The 15,255-nt window shown below is 48.0% G+C and overlaps 2 protein-coding genes across 7 annotated transcripts in view; one reads left to right on the top strand and one right to left on the bottom strand.

Moving 5' to 3' along the window:
- The window catches only part of DNM3 (dynamin 3), a 178,715-nt gene extending 171,939 nt beyond the window's left edge, over window positions 1-6,776 (top strand). For 5 of the 6 annotated variants that reach the window (XM_061345423.1, XM_061345421.1, XM_061345426.1 and 2 more), the window contains one exon: window positions 2,461-3,385. In XM_061345423.1, the coding sequence (XP_061201407.1) occupies window positions 2,461-2,530 (70 nt within the window). In that variant the 3' untranslated portion in view covers window positions 2,531-3,385. Of the gene's footprint in view, window positions 1-2,460; window positions 3,386-6,404 lie in introns of those variants that run through there. The other variant, XM_061345422.1, reaches the window with a different exon arrangement.
- Window positions 6,777-13,244: 6,468 nt separating this feature from the next.
- Window positions 13,245-14,329, bottom strand: PIGC (phosphatidylinositol glycan anchor biosynthesis class C). The gene has a single exon (XM_061344735.1). It carries the CDS (start codon window positions 14,226-14,228, stop codon window positions 13,350-13,352), a length of 879 nt encoding a protein of 292 aa, XP_061200719.1. The 5' UTR covers window positions 14,229-14,329; the 3' UTR covers window positions 13,245-13,349.
- Between the last annotated feature and the right edge of the window lie 926 nt (window positions 14,330-15,255).

The raw sequence follows: 15,255 nt of genomic DNA, 5'->3' as shown, positions 1-15,255 counted from the left end.
GGGTCCCCTCGCTAGGCAGACTCGCCTGTTGGGCAGTGCCACGGGGAGAACAGGGCTGGCCCAGCTCTGCCTGCTGCACAGGGAAGGGGAAAGGCTGCAGGGTGGCTCTGCACCCCAGGCCCTTGTAGTGGCAGCAGCTCCTGCTCAGAGAGGGCCCCCAGGGGGTATCAGCTACCCCCTGAAGTGGTATTCTGGAGTGGAAGTGAGAGCCTGCTGGGGAATTTTCCTGTTTAGAATAGTGCTCTCAGTGCAACAACAGCACTGGTTCAAGGAGGAAATGGGGCTCAGACCTGATTTTGGTTCAGGTTTGGTTTGACTGATTATAACCAGGAAATACACTGTGCTCTCCAGTTTCTGATCCTGCTGGGCTAAATAGCTGTTTGACTAAATTACATTATTTGAATCCAGTGTGCTGCATTTAACCTGGTAAAATGAATGCTTGGGCTCATATCTTTTAAATTTGATATGAAGACAGCTGTATGCATTTTCCCTTGTTTGTAAATTGTATACACATGATACAATGTTTTCAGTAAGCACTAAGCAATGCAATGTGAGGCATTTCAACAAAGGAATAATTTAATGCAACCCAGCAGAAATGCAGAGCCTTAGAAGTGGTTCTTTATGAAACTACAGATTTTGGAAATGGGTCCAGAAGACCTACACTGGAGCAACACAGGAAACAATAGTTTACAGAGTAACATTTTCTCTGTAAGAAAAATACACCATGAAGAAATTATACTTCGCCTATTTTTTTAGCTTGTTGATTTACTTGAATGCTTCAGTTGGCATATTTTGTATTTGTTGTATGGTAGGGATTAAAATCCTCTTTTCTTCACCAACAGAGAATATTGTACAAGATGCACTTTGAGCCAAGCAAAATGCTTTTGGCAAGTGTAAATTTGTCTTATATATTATGTTCAGTTCAAAGATGATTAACACGTTGTTATATTCTTTTCATCTTCTATTTAGCTTTAACAAAATGAGACACATTTCCTTTGTGCTCTTCTTCAGGGACAGGAGCTGTTCCTACTTTCACAGGTGGAGGACAGCATTAGAGGGGGCTGTACAGTTTGTCTTGGCCATTAATGTAGTCTGCTGAAGCTGGATAAGAAATTAAGAGCTCTCAGCTCTCCATTTTGTTTAGACCCCATGTTCATGCCTCTCTTAGAGCAGCTGTGCACTCTCGTGGTTATCTGGGCTGGGTTACGGAATAAAGTGAGAGCTGGCACTTCCCATGAAAGAAAATGGGGAACAAAAGCACTCTAAGAGATAGATTGGAATAATTGCACAACAAAACCCTGCAAGAGGGTGCTGGATAGCTAGCTAAAGGAGCAGGCTGGCTGTGAAGAACAGTCTCCTACGTATATTTATACAGCACAAAGCAGCGCTGGACAGAACTGTCTGAGCTAGCGCAGGCGCTGGAGTCCAAACGGGTATTGTCATCTCAGATTCTGCATGGGCTTCAGTCAGCAGTGGGGTGTTTTAGCCCAGGTGGAATAGAATGTTAATAAAGCAGTCTTTGTAACTGTGATGATGGAGTTACCTCCACACAGCACTGATGTGAACCAGGTTCCCTAAATACACACAAAAATGTAAAAGGAAATTTCATAGCTACCAGGGAAAATCAATCTACAACTCCCTTGGACAGAGCGAGGGAGGGGAAGGTCTCAGCCTGGACTGCAGGTGGAACGTGCTCAGGGATCGTGCTGCTGCTAGCTCTCACTATGTGGTCTCTTACCAGATGGTGATGGAGTCCAAATTGAAATGCAGGGGTTTTCAGTACCCTGGAGCCTATGTTGAATTGACCATTTGGCAAAGGGGAATAAAGACTCGTAAGCCTTCTGAAAAAAAATCTGGGACTCCCTTAGTTACTGAAGTTGATAGAGGAATGCATTAGTGGTAAATGAAGGAATCCACAGCCAAAACTAGCATTTTCATAATGCCAGCTGGCCATTGCTATAAACCTTAAAATTTGTGCCTCAAATTCAGACACATTGGCTTGGCTCCAATTGGTCCAACTGTGCAAGAAGCTGCAGGTTTTTCTGCTTCTGCAAACTGCAGCTGGAGCTGCTGTGGGCTTTCTTCCGGAATCCAGCTGGCCACTCTGACATTTTAAAACTGCTCTGTGGCTGTCCAGGCTTGGACTGACCCCTGAGAAAACAGGACTATTGATCCTCCCTTGATGGCGTCCACAACACAAGAATGGAACTGTTTGGAGAACTCCCAGGCTGTGGAGCAGAGAGAGGAGCTGTTTGATGCATGAGAGGGCTAAGGCATGATAGGCATGTGGCTAACCCATTGCTTTCTGCCTTGTTATGGGTGCTTAGGGCTATCACGCTTCAATGTACACAGAAATAACATTGTGTTTAGGAGCACGTGAATGTTCATGTAGCAAGAGCAAAAGGTGCCAGGTTTGTTCTTAGTGTCTGTGCTTATTGTTTCTTCTCTCTTTCTCTCCAGTCGAAGACCACCCCCTTCACCAACTCGGCCCACTGTAATTCGTCCATTAGATTCATCCCTGTTAGACTAAAAGAAGTTTCTGGCATGCCATTCATTGTTAACCAAATATGTGGAAACAAATTGCTTGGTAACTGTTGCAATAACCAGTGTATAGTCGCATGTATGGACATCTATAGGCAAGTAACCAATTTTACTGATACACTCTCTGTCCATTCTGCATTGTTTATGAGATCTTAAATGTTTTGGGAAGGTCTGTGCTGCCTTGACTGTTCCTTTTGCAATAACTGATGTTAGCTAACTTACTGACACGTCTTCACCCAGGCAACCATGCACACAGTCCTGTACAGAAAATGGAGGGCTTGACTTTGTGTGTGTTTGTGTGCGTTGATTTGACCTGCTTCTTTTTTCCCTCTTCTCTGAAAGGAATCTTGCTTTCATTTGTACCTTTCAGGTTTTCTATTGTTCGGAATTACACAGTTACATCCATTTTCTCTTTTAATGTCTAAACTGGGCAAAGAAAAGTGATATAGTCTTACCAAGCTCTTCTGAAGGCCCCACACTTCCATGTCTCTCCTGCAAGAAGTTTGCTGGATGGCTGCTTCTCCTATAATTTCTCCTTATGCAAAGTCTAGTTTTTAAGGAGTGGTGTTAAACAAGAATTGTGTGTATGGGACAACGCGTGTCTTACTTTATTTCCACATTGGCAGCTGACATGCAACATAGATTGGGTGGTTAATAATGGCCAGGCTGTGGTGTTGCAGCAAAGACATGAAAGGATGTTTTGAAGAACCAGTACATGACAGACCAGCGTGTGCCAGCTCGCTTTGGCCCCTGCTAGTGCTTGCTCACATTCATACTCCCACTGAACTCATGGGAAGCCTTGGGGGCGCGTGTATGAAATATGTATAAATGTACTGCAGTGCAAGATCCAGCTAACTGAGCGTTGCTTTTGGTCATTTTGTGAAACAGAAGGAGATACAGATACTGATATGATATATGATATAACACAGCACAGCTGTATACAGGCTCCTCTGCCCAGTGTGTGAACCCATTCACAGGGCTACAGCCTAGATTGGCATCTGAGCTTTCCAAGGGTCTGGTTTGGATTTGAGATATTGCTCGCACCAGTTGGTAAAGTGCCACTATGCCCCCTATATAAAGATTTTTCTCTTTGCATCACTTGAAGTCTTGCACACCTCAGATTAGGGTCACTTCATCCATATAGGTACTACAGCTGCTTAGCTGTGTATCCTGGCAATGCATTATTTTAGCACACGTTCACTTGCAGAGGTCCTCTCTGCCCGTTGTTTTGCATGTTATATATTAATGCATTATAAAAACCTTTTGTCTTAACTGCATTACTTCACTTTAAACAGTTAGGGTCAGTGTCACCCTTACAGCTCAAAACTTACTGAGTTAACAAAATTAAACTAGAGATTAACTGGGCCTTGTCGCTTCAGAAAATAATTAATTGCTGTTATTATGGTTACAGATCCCTAGGCAAAGCAATTGGTGGTTTCAAAGGCCCCCAGTATAATCAGTCTAATAAATTTATTTATTGAGACTGCAGGTAGGGATCCAGTATGCTGTAGCCCCATGGTTAGGAAGAATCTAATCAAAGACCCACAGTGAATGGGGATTTAGCCTATTAAGTATTCCCAGACTGCTGATTAGCTGTGCTCACCACTGAAGCAAATCATGTTTCAGCTTGCGTAAGAGAGATGAACTTGGGAAAACACCATGATTTGTATGTTAGCTTAAATTTAATTTCCTGTCAAGCTCATACTTGTAACACTCGTCTGGGGAGTCTAGAGGTCAATATATGAAACACAGTGAAGATGGAGTTTTGTCAGAGCACCAGCATTTTGGTGATCTCAGAAGACTGCTTAAGTGGCTTGTGTTTGTTTGGAGAACAGACCCACATCACCAACACCAAACACACAGAATCGGCTTTCAAAGAAAGAAAGGTTGCAAACCCCACTACAGTTGCAAACCTATTGACTTTTACTACCAAACACACATCCCCCCATATGTTTCTTGCCTTCTACACAGTTTTCCACTGTGTAGCAGTCTGCTGTAACAAGCAGTGCATCTATTAGATGTATTTTTATAAATAATTATAGCAGTTCCTGCTGTTGTCTAGCCAGCAAACCTGTATATAGTTTATCAGAACTCTCTGTTACTGACGGGCAGCTGCCTGCTGATAGAAGCCAGGCTTAGCGCCACAGTCACAGAAAGTCATTTTAACCCCAGATTTTGATATTCATTCAGTGATACTGCAAGGCCATGGTCCAGGTTTATCCCACCCATACCCCAGGCACTCAATTTAGTTGTCCAAGATCCCCTCTGTACAGTGGAAAGAGGCATCACCTCCAGAAGTGATTCAGATAGGTGTGGCTGCACTGGAGATGAGGATAGGAATGTTGGTAAATTAGGAGCTTCAGTTAGATGACACAGATCCTAGCCAAGTACTTGAGACTCCTTAATTTACTTTGTTGACTCTTTCTGACAAGCATAATGAAGTAGGTGGCACAATTCAGCACTATTCTTAACTGCCCCCAAGGAAATTGTATTTCTCAGCAGTAATCCTGACTTGTAAAAGAAGCTTTCAAGGGTGGATTCACATCTGAAGGAGAAGGAGGCAGTAAGGTGCCTGTGGCCTGGTTCTGCACCTGATGTTGAGGCTGTGGGACACAGCTGCACAGCCCTCCCTTCCTCTGCATCCTTATTCAGATCACACCTAAATCTGGCCCTGTGCCCTAATGGAGTACTTTTAGGTGTGCAAGTTAGTAATTAACCTTGAGCACAGATCCACAGTTTGATGATTTTACCTCTAACTTCTTGCATATACACTTTTCAGAATAAATTACACAGAACTGTTTTTTCTAGGAAAAATACTAGGTGATTCCCAAGAAATTGCCGCCTCCAGTTGAAAAAGTACTGTCCTCCTAGCCTCAGCCCATTTCCTTCTGGAAGGGTTTGGTTTGTTCCTCTCCCTCTTCATGCTGGCAAGTCATGTGTCTCCCATCCCTTGTTCTCAGAGCGGCCTTGGCAGCACTTGCTCCATGCCCAAACGACAGCAGGACAAACACCGTGTGAGTCTGCTAGAGGGACTGGCTACCTCAGACTGGCCACTGCCCCCTTTGCAGTCCCCCTTACGCAGGGTGAGCTAAGCCTGAACTCCCGTATCTGAGAAGCATGGGTTGCTCTCCCTTACTTTGCTTCCCTCTGGCAAAGCTCAGAAGATTGCCATGGAGTAGTGAAGACTCCTGTTAAGCAACAGCATGATCTTACATGAGGTATGTAATTAGGTGGGTGCTGTACGTAGCTAAGTTTCAGGGGAGCGCTCATCTAGTATTGCATTTAGGCTAAGCCTGGGTCTCTGCCTGGAGAACATGTTCCACCTTACCTCATCATGGCTGACCAACAGCTGAAGAGCTTGTACATGCCGTAAATAGCTCTTGGCCTTTGATGTCAAGGGATCTTCCAGTAGGATTAAAAAGATTGTATGTTCAATGAAAAGGCTTATGTACATAGTTAATGTGTTTATTTTATTCCTGATCTTGTTGCACTTTCTGAGTAAGCCTCATAGAAGTAGATTATTTATTATATTAAAGGAGATACATTACAGGTTATGACATCTCGTGTTAAAGTATAACATAGAAAATACTGTATCACAGTTAGGTACACTAAACAATGTGTATACAGCATATTGAGATTACTGGTTTGTTCTGTCTTTCTGTGTTACAATAGTACAAACCTCCTGAATTGAAAACGGACCTATTTTCTATCTGTGACACTGGGGAGGTGTCCAACCTCTCTGTGTGCTCATGGCACAGTTCCTCCTGCTGTGGCACTGAACCTCCTCTCCAGGCTCTAGCAGAACAGCTCCCTTGTGTAAATGAATGTTACTCTGCCTGTCTTTCCTCTTGCTTTGTCTGCAGGCGAGGTGATACCGATGGCTCCTCCCGTCCAGACAGTCCTCCACTCTTGCTTGATATATGATTTGCCCCGTCTTGCCGGCCATTTGCTTTACTGCCTGTCTCTTTACTTTTCCAGGATGGTGTAAGCGATGACTGCTTTTTGTAAGAAGCAAATGCTTCATTTCTTTCTGAATTTTGTTCTGTATGTTAATGCCCTACTTCACATGAGCCAAAAACATCCACCTTTGGTTTCATAATCTGTAAATGGTTCCTGGTGTTGACCTTTGAGCACAAGTTGATTCCTGAACTCATGGTCATTATTGACCATCACATACATCTGCTGTAAAAATGTTAAGCTGCATTTCTGAACCTGAAATAAACTGTAACTCTTGATGGGCTTTTATTATTACTTTCTGGATGTGCATGAGTGGTCTTCGGTCTCTCACACTAACATTTTGGCATGCCACACCCTGCCTCTGTTGGGTCTGCAGTGAGGACTGCCTATCAGAGATATGTGCGGTATTGAGATCACTGGACATGTCATTAGAAGGGGAGAGGGAGGTATATAACCCATGGGAAGCATTCAGCCCACTGCCCTGCAAGGGGCTTGGAGTACTGCAGAGACATTTTGTTGGGAAATTGATTAATGTTTTGCAAGTAGTACCTGGTATCCATTTCATTGCTGGGAAAATCATGTTTTGGGGAGATTCAGAGCTGAGGAGAAGGCCAGACTGAGTCCTCCAGAACAAGAGCTGGAGTAAAAATGTGCATGTGTACATGTTATGTCTGGAAGGGATTTCCCCTTGGAGTGGTTGTGTATGAATGTGCAGATGTCTTGGTTACTCAATTCCTCCTTCAGATCAGTCTGAGCCAAGTAACTGGAGTTGGTGCTTACAGGAGATGGTTTGTATGGCACAAGAAGCACAACAGCTTCCTGTTGGAGAGGACACTTTTCACTGAGCACAACAGTCACTGTGTTAGTCCTTAGGTTTTGGGAAAGGGGGTGCAAAAGGTGGGACCAACAAAGCAGCAAACATCCCATTGTATTTACTTGCTTGTTGTAATTTGTGGTAACATTTGGAGATTATTTTTTAATAGTCATTAATGGCTATGCCTGAGGTAGTCTGTGCACACCCCCTCAGTGAACAGCAGTCAGACATGTCCTATGTGGCTGGAGTACGTTACATACTCTGTATGTACAAGTTTGGTATGTTGGTCAGCAACATGTCAGTGCTGTAAGCTGGGTAACAGGAGGAGCATCCACTCTCCTCTAACTGCTGCACTGGGCCAAAAACTGCCAAGGATCTCTCCTGACAGGGTTGGCAGTAGATTCATTGCACTACCATCACCCATGTTTTTAACCTTTCCCAGCAGTGGCCCCCCCTGATACCCCAATCCAGCCCACAGGCCATCTTGTTTGATGATTACTGATTTCATCAGAATCTCACTTAGAAAAGGTCTACTCCAAGAACTGTGTCGGAAGCAGTGGTGCAAATTTTAAGGTTGACCAGGAAAAAGCTTTTTCAGAGGATATTACTTGCTGCAAGAAAATCAGAAAGCCTGTGACCAGCGACCTCCACACTCGTGATGTGAATTGTCCCATTTCTCTGGCACCAGTGAGTCAGCTGGGAAGCGGTGAGGATGAAAGCTGAGGCTGTGCTGATAGCCAGCTGATTCTAATCTTGCTCTTGCTCTTTTCCTTAATGTGCATGTTCTGTGCCTTTTTCTCTTAACCCATTTTATTAAGATAATCTTCCATATGAGTAATTTTATTGTATCTTGATCTAAAATCTCTTCTCTGCCCCTTCCCACCTCCCATGAATTTAGGGTTAATTTTTGTCTTTTTCCTAGGCGACCTCTGCCAGCTGTTCCAGGAAGATCATCTTAACACAAAATTTGTGCAATCCTTTTTTCCTGTGCAATTTTTTTTTTTTTTATTGGACAAAATTATTTTTAAATTGCACTGACCTGTTTGTAAATGACAAATTTTATTTTCAGATGTCAGTGACAAGCCTGGATATAAAGAAAATAAAAATTCTGACTACAAAATGAATGTGCGCTGGTTTTCCATTGAAGGGTTTATCCACTCTTTCTCAGATGCAGCCGTTCACACCCCACAGAAGAAATTGCCTGGGCTCTGTGGAGAGTCCCACTCTCCAATGTGATCGAGGGGGATGTTCTGCTGGGATTCCACCACTGCTTCTGAATTCATTAACCACCAGGATTGCTCCATATAAATGGCTTTGGCTTAGTGTTAGCAGGAAGAATAGCCAGCTGCTTTAACAACAACACTCTTAAAACATGTCTAATACAGCAGCGGCAGCACCTGGCTGAGTGGCAAGTCAAAGGAGAAGATTGCAGCGATTTCCAGGCTGATAAATCCACACATTTATAAATAAGTCACAGCTGCTCTGACCAATTGTTTTTTCCAAGTTAAACCTCTGAATTCCTTGCAAGCTGAGCTCAGTGGAGCATCTGAGCTCAAATAGCTGTAAGTAGCTACCTCTGGGATTCTGAATGTTTGTCCCTATGGGAAAGATAAATTCTGGGATTTAACATTTAGAAGATGTGCTTGTTTGGATGCTAGAAAACTATTATGAGAAGTCTAAAGAAATGGAAAACTGATGGGTTTTATCGACATTTTCTCACATTAAAACAAAGAAGGGATATCTCACAAACGATTCATGTTGACTGAGGCACTGCAAAGGACCTGGAGGCACAATACAGCATCAGGACTCCAACCTGTTGTTTCAGGAGCACAAACAAGGCCTACCTTTGTAGTATGAAGTTCATGGGGAGAGAGAGCTGCACTGGTGCTATTTAGAGGATGGTGGCAGGAAGAGTGGAGGAGATCAGCATTGTGTATGTAGCAGGAGCCTGACAACACACAGGCTGTACTCAGTTTCAAGCCAGCTCTGACACAGCTTTGATGAATTTGGGCAATTCCTCTTGTTCCAGCTGATTCATATCCCTGCTGACTTCTTGAATATCCAGGGAGTTGCTGAACTACCTGTATGCGCTGGTAAATACCAGACACTGAATTTGCTCAAATTATAAGGAGCCCAGAGAGCTGTAGACAGATTTTTTTATTCTCCTTACTCAGACTTTGTCTTTTGGTAGACTACAACAAAAGAAACAACAATGGTGTTAGCAATAAGTGGGGAGTACCCCAAGTCTAGCAATTCTTAGGAGAGGGAGGTAAATGTTCATTCCTGCTAGACCCTTGAACTATATGTGCTAAAGTGGGAATTACTGGAGCTGGAAAAAGTACAATAATGCACAAGGTGCTTCTCAGCACCCTGGCCAAAGGGAGAAATGGAGGCTCCTAGCAGTCACATGAACACAACTGTCCTAAGAGTAGGAGATGAAGAGGGAAGCTCAGGCTGGCCACATCTTTCAACTGTGGAACTTGTTGCTCCTTGTTGTGACTTGTTGTCAGGTAGAGGCAAAACCACCTCAGCAGATTTCAGGAACTGTGTCTTTTCAGGACTACTTTAGAAGTCACAGTGTTTGTAGTGAGTGAGCTCTTGAGGAGGTTCTGGCACTGCTTCACCTCTCAGGTAAGAGGGAATGGGAACAGGCTGGATTTCACAAGCTGCTTTTTTCCCAGGTTGTTAGAAAAACCTGTTCCACACTGGGGGAAGCTCTCACTGTATTCACTCTGGGACATCAAGATGAACCAACAACAAAAGGTTTCTGATGTTTTAGTTGTATGGCCTTACCTACAGCACCCCAACTGGGAGCTGCTGCTGCCTTCCTAGCTGCCGGCTGGCCTCCATGCATTAGGCTGTAAGGCACAAACTTCTTTCTTGGGGTATTTAATAGCATTAAACCTTTCACAGAAACCTTTACCTTCTTGTGAAGTATATGACAAAAAGTATTGTTGGAAATGGGACTACAAACTTCATGATTTTCTGGTAGCTATTCCTAAAATCTAGTAAGTGGAAAGAAAAAGGTATTGGTGTGCTGGGAAGCCTGGCACGTTCTTTAGCACCAGCTCATGGAATGACTTTTTGTCGAAGCTGTTTAACCTTGTCTGTGCTATTTCCACCCTGCAGTGGTGTATGTTCTGTGGCAACAGAGAGAAGGCTAAGGCAGCCCCACCAGTTGGTGGCATCATGCATCCTGGGTTGCTTTTCAGTGGATGGGTTAGGATGAAAATCCTATTTTGCTTTCCTGATTGCTCACTTCATTGCTCTTGCCTCTTGCATCACAAAGCTGAGAAAAGCTTAGTGATTACTGCGAGACTGAAGAGATGCAAAGGGCTTACCTTCAAAGACTAAAGCTTCACTCTTTCCAGGTTTCCCAGATCCAGTCTCCCATGTGGGTAGGGACACAGGCCCTCCACAGCACACTGTGGTTGGCTGATGCTTGCCTTTCCCTGCAGCAGTGGCTGTAGATGGAGATTCCAGGCAGCACGTGTCAGCAGCTCCCCCAGGAGCAGAGCTTACCCCCAGCCAATTTATAATTACTCACATTTGGCCAACTTCGAATCTAAAGAAAATGTCCCCTTGAAGTACTCAATCTCAGTGGACTTAGAAACTTAAGAGACAGAAAATGCACCTCCTTATAATGCATAATAACATTTAACTCTTTGGAGCTGGTTGATGATGAGCTGCTTGTATACAAACTGAGAAGGACCTATTTCTTTGGTCTCAGTGTGTGCTTCAGCACAGAAACCCCAAAATGTTAGGCTCAGGTAGCGAATGCGCAAAAGGCATCCAGCTTTACTGCTGAGCTGGGCATAGAGTTATGGCCAAGTTTTGTTCTAGAGAATATTCTAAGCTCAGGCTTGAAGACATACTCATAATGGCCACTTACTCAGCATTGTAAGTTCAGCGGCATTGCAGAGTATGTGTCCCCAGGCAAAGGTCAGAGAAGTCCTAGGTGAAACTCTGCCTGGCCTTCTTGTCCCCCCCTCTCCTGGCCCTGGCTCTCTCTGGCATCTTACCCTCCTTCTAGGTCCCTTTGTGCATCCAAGCCATGGACTGGGTTTTGTATTTTCATCCCCCAGGTTAGGGAGAGCAGAGTATCTGTGTGGGCAAGATAAGTGGGTCTAAGCCTTTCCCCAGGGATCTCTGGGCAAGGACTCAGGCTAAGGAGAAGGTGAAGGGAAGGACCTGCACAGAGCAAAGAGGCCTGGGGCTGCAGGCAGGGATGGAACTGCCTATGGTGGGCTGGAGAGAACACATCCTGCATCCTGCCTGGAGCTGGGCACACAGGGCCTGCTGCATCAATCGAAGTGCAGGAATCTGCTCAGGTGATCCACTGGGCTTCAGCTGTGGCTGAGGTGATGGTGGCAGTTGTGCCCTTCTCCACCTGGAATGTCCGGGCAGTTGAATGTCCTAACCCAGAGCTGGTTTTGAGAGTCTGATTCTGGGAAGAATATTTTTAGGAAAAATATTTCTCCCTGGGGGAATGGGTGCAGCAGAAACTCTGCTTTCTTGTAGTCTCTATTGTGACAGACAGTAACAACAGGCACCAGGCAGGCTAGATCTGATTTACTTTTGCTTTACACTTCAGCCTTGCCCTACGAGTGAACTCTTGGATTGTGATGTTACAGTGGCATTAGTGCGCGATAAGACACCCCAGTCACTGAGCAGCTTCCCAGGAAACCTTGTGAAAACAGTTTTCTTTCCACAGAACTACAACATGTCATCTGGACTGTGAGCACCTGGCTGCTCTGCGCTCCCTGCGAGACTGGAGCATGGGCTCTAAACTTCCGCAGGCTTTAATTAAAACCAAAGTGAGATGTAGTCGTCACTGTAACGACAACAGCAATATTTAACACTTGGCAGGAGCCGTAACAAAGCACTGGAGGTGTCGGGGACTCCGCCGGGGACTGCTCATTTCCGAGAAAGCGCAAGGAGCGGCGCTGGCTAAGGTGAGATGCCAGTGCTGAGGAATGGGGTAAATCAGAGCTGTGCTTCCCCAAGAGAGGTTTCACAGAAACCCGGGTAATGCCAAATGCACCCTTGCGTGGTGGGGCTGGGGCAAGCCTGTGCACCTCATCTCGCTCGCGGTGCTGGCTGCGGCCGGACCTGGGCCTGGCAACCAAGGGACTGTCCCTGATGGGAGCGGGGAGAGGGAAGTTCAGGGAAGCTGTCCTGGCCTCTCCAGCTCCAGCGGGACTTGTTTGCCTGGAGCGCCCTCTGTTGTGGTGTGTGTGGTGCTGAACAGACGGTGCTAGACCGACGGTGCTGGACCGGGCTGCAATGGGCCCCGTCAGTGTCCTAGGCAGCCTGGCATCCAGCCGGTGGGTGCACTGAGCTCCATCCCTTTGGCTCGGAGTCTGGCTCTGCAGCAAGACCAGATCCACCTCTGGGAGGGGGTTAACAACGGCAGGAAGGTGTCTTGCCCTCTCACACCTCCCTCTTCTGAAGGATTTACGTTATGTGGTGTCTGGCAGTGTTGTGAGGGTTCTGGCATCAGTACCCACCCATCCCAGTGCCCTCGTGCTTGGGCCTGCAGGTCCAGCAGCACTCACCACTGCACCTCCGCTCTGCCCACAGCAATCTTTACCCACCTCCCTTCTCCTTCAGCCCTCCCAGGGAAGCACTGCCAGTCTTCATCACACAAGTCAAGGTTCCTGGGGCTGAGGACTTCCATGGGCATTCTGTGGGGCGTATCTGGGTCAGATGAATGTTTCTGAGTGGCATGTCTGCTCAGAGGATGCCCACACCTCCTCTACCCCCACTCCCACGCGCAAGTATGGGTCTGCATGGCTGGAGCACACCTTGCTTTGCTTGCCTGCCTTTGAGCTCCTGCACAGGCTGCCCGCTCTGCGGGGTTAACTACTTCCTTTGCCAAAACCAAGCAGGTCAGGTCTGGAAACAGATGCTGAGGGTAACACAAACGTGGTCCTCATTGGGTGAGAGGCTTTATTGGGACAGGTGTCCTTCTCCCCCACTGCTGTCCCCCAGCAAGGACCTTTGCACTGCTCACAGCAGAGGGTCCCCCTGGGACCTACATGAGGAATCTGGAGAGGTCCTCCTTGATTTCAGCCTCGTCCCATGGCCCATGGATGTTGTCCTTGAGCAGCTGAAGGCGGATGAGGCAGTAAGGGCAGAGGCCGCAGATGGCCAGCAGCAGTGAGGTGAAGAGCACGGCGCCCACAGTGGAGATGGTGGCCAGCCCCGCCAGTGCTGCCAGCGCAAAGAACACCGTCACCCCCACATAGCATCGAGGCGTCAGGGCTTTCAGCTTCTTCTGCAGCATGGGCCAGAGGGCAAAGATCTGCATGGCAAAGGTGACCATCACAAAGGCATGGAGGGAGCGTGGCAGGCGGGAGGCCAGGCACACGGAGGCAAAGATGGCCATGTTGAGGGACAGTGTGCTGGAGACAATGGCAGCATTGGCACCATAGTCAAAGAAGATGAGGTGACCAAGGAGCATGAGAGCTGACATGGCATAGATGGTGTCAGTGCTGATGGACTCAGTAAGCGTCTTCAGCACCGGAGAGAAGCCATACGTGAAAGCAGTGAACACCAGTGTGCTCTTGAGGTCAGCCCACCGTGTCCTCCCGCTTTCCCATCGCCCAGCCCCGCCGTCCACGGCATCAAAGAGGACATAGCCGAGAAGGGAGGAGACCAGGGCCGCCCCGAAAAGCCCCTGCGGGCTCAGCACCCCAGCGTCCATGTACCACCAGGTGACGACGAAGACGCAGACGCTGCACAGCTGCTGCGCCACCACTCCCGACTGGAAGACGACGGCCTGGTACCGGTACTGGCGGGCGTGCACGTTCTTCTGCAGCTCCTCCAGGAACCGCTGGTCCACGTAGTTATCCGGGAAAGGCTGCCGCTCGTACAGCACCTTCTGCCACCGCCGCCCGGCAACCGGCTCCATTTCCCCGGGCGGGCGGGGAAGGTGGCTGTGAGAGGCTCCGCCGCCACACACAGGTCCCCCTGCTCCGGCCCCGGCCCGGTCCCACCGCGTCCGCCTCGCCCCGGCCGCGGCGCAAGGGACGCCGGGCGCTCTGGGCCGCCACCAGCCGGCGGGAGGCCCCAGCAGACGGCGCCAGGCGGGGATGCGGCCGGGGGCCGGGGCAGAAGGGTTGAGGAGGGAGCAGCAGCGCTGGGCACTGTCAGGCACCCCGCGGCTGCACTCCCCTCGCCAGGCAAGCAGGCTCTTCCCTTTAGTCAGCTTTGGGGGGTTCTGTGGAGACCCCAGCTCCGTGCCAGGATCTGGCCAACCTGAATGCCGCAGCCCTCACCCTGCACGCAGGATTTTGCCTGGAGGTGCTCCTGCGGCTGCCTCGCTCCTGCCTGTGTTGTGTCCCCGTCCCCGTCCCGTCCTCCCCCCCGGCCAGCTGGGTGGGCACCTGCAGGAGGAGCTGCCAGCCCATGGAAGGAAGGATGCTCCCCCTTGCTGGTTTGGGCTGTGTGGCCCTGCCATGGTCCCGGCAGCAGCTGTGCCCTCGCACCGTGGCAAAGGGGCTCTACCGCAGGACCGTCTCTGCAGCCCTAATGTGCCATCCTTAAACGGCCGTCGAGAAGGGCACAGCCAGTTGGTGGGCTTTGGCCTGGAACTCTCTGTGCGTGTGTGTGTGACTGTCCTCGCTGCTCAGTGAGTAACCCCAGAGCATGGCCCAAGCCCCACTCCCTGTCCCAGCCCAGCAAGGCACCTGCTTTCCTGGCCAAACCAGGCTCCAGCACCCATGTTGGGGAATGTGGGTGTGATGCTACAAGCACGGGTCACCTTTCCCCTGCAGCTCCTGCCTGCTCACAGCTCAGTCCTGCTCTGCTCCCCGAGCCTGCTGGCACCCTCAAGAAGCAGAGGAGGAAAAGGAGAAGTCCTGGTTGAGCAGTGGCTGAGTAGCACCTCTCCATGAACACCCATCTGGTGCACTGGTCACCCTCACCAAAGGGACAGA

The sequence above is a fragment of the Neopsephotus bourkii genome, unplaced genomic scaffold (assembly GCF_033783945.1).
Source record: "Neopsephotus bourkii isolate Nb327-2 ecotype Australia unplaced genomic scaffold, CSIRO-AGI_Nbou_v1 NB_234, whole genome shotgun sequence".
Classification (NCBI taxonomy): Eukaryota; Metazoa; Chordata; class Aves; order Psittaciformes; family Psittacidae; genus Neopsephotus; species Neopsephotus bourkii.
The sequence above is the reverse complement of the archived record's forward strand: the minus strand, read 5'-3'. Positions and strand labels throughout refer to the sequence as shown.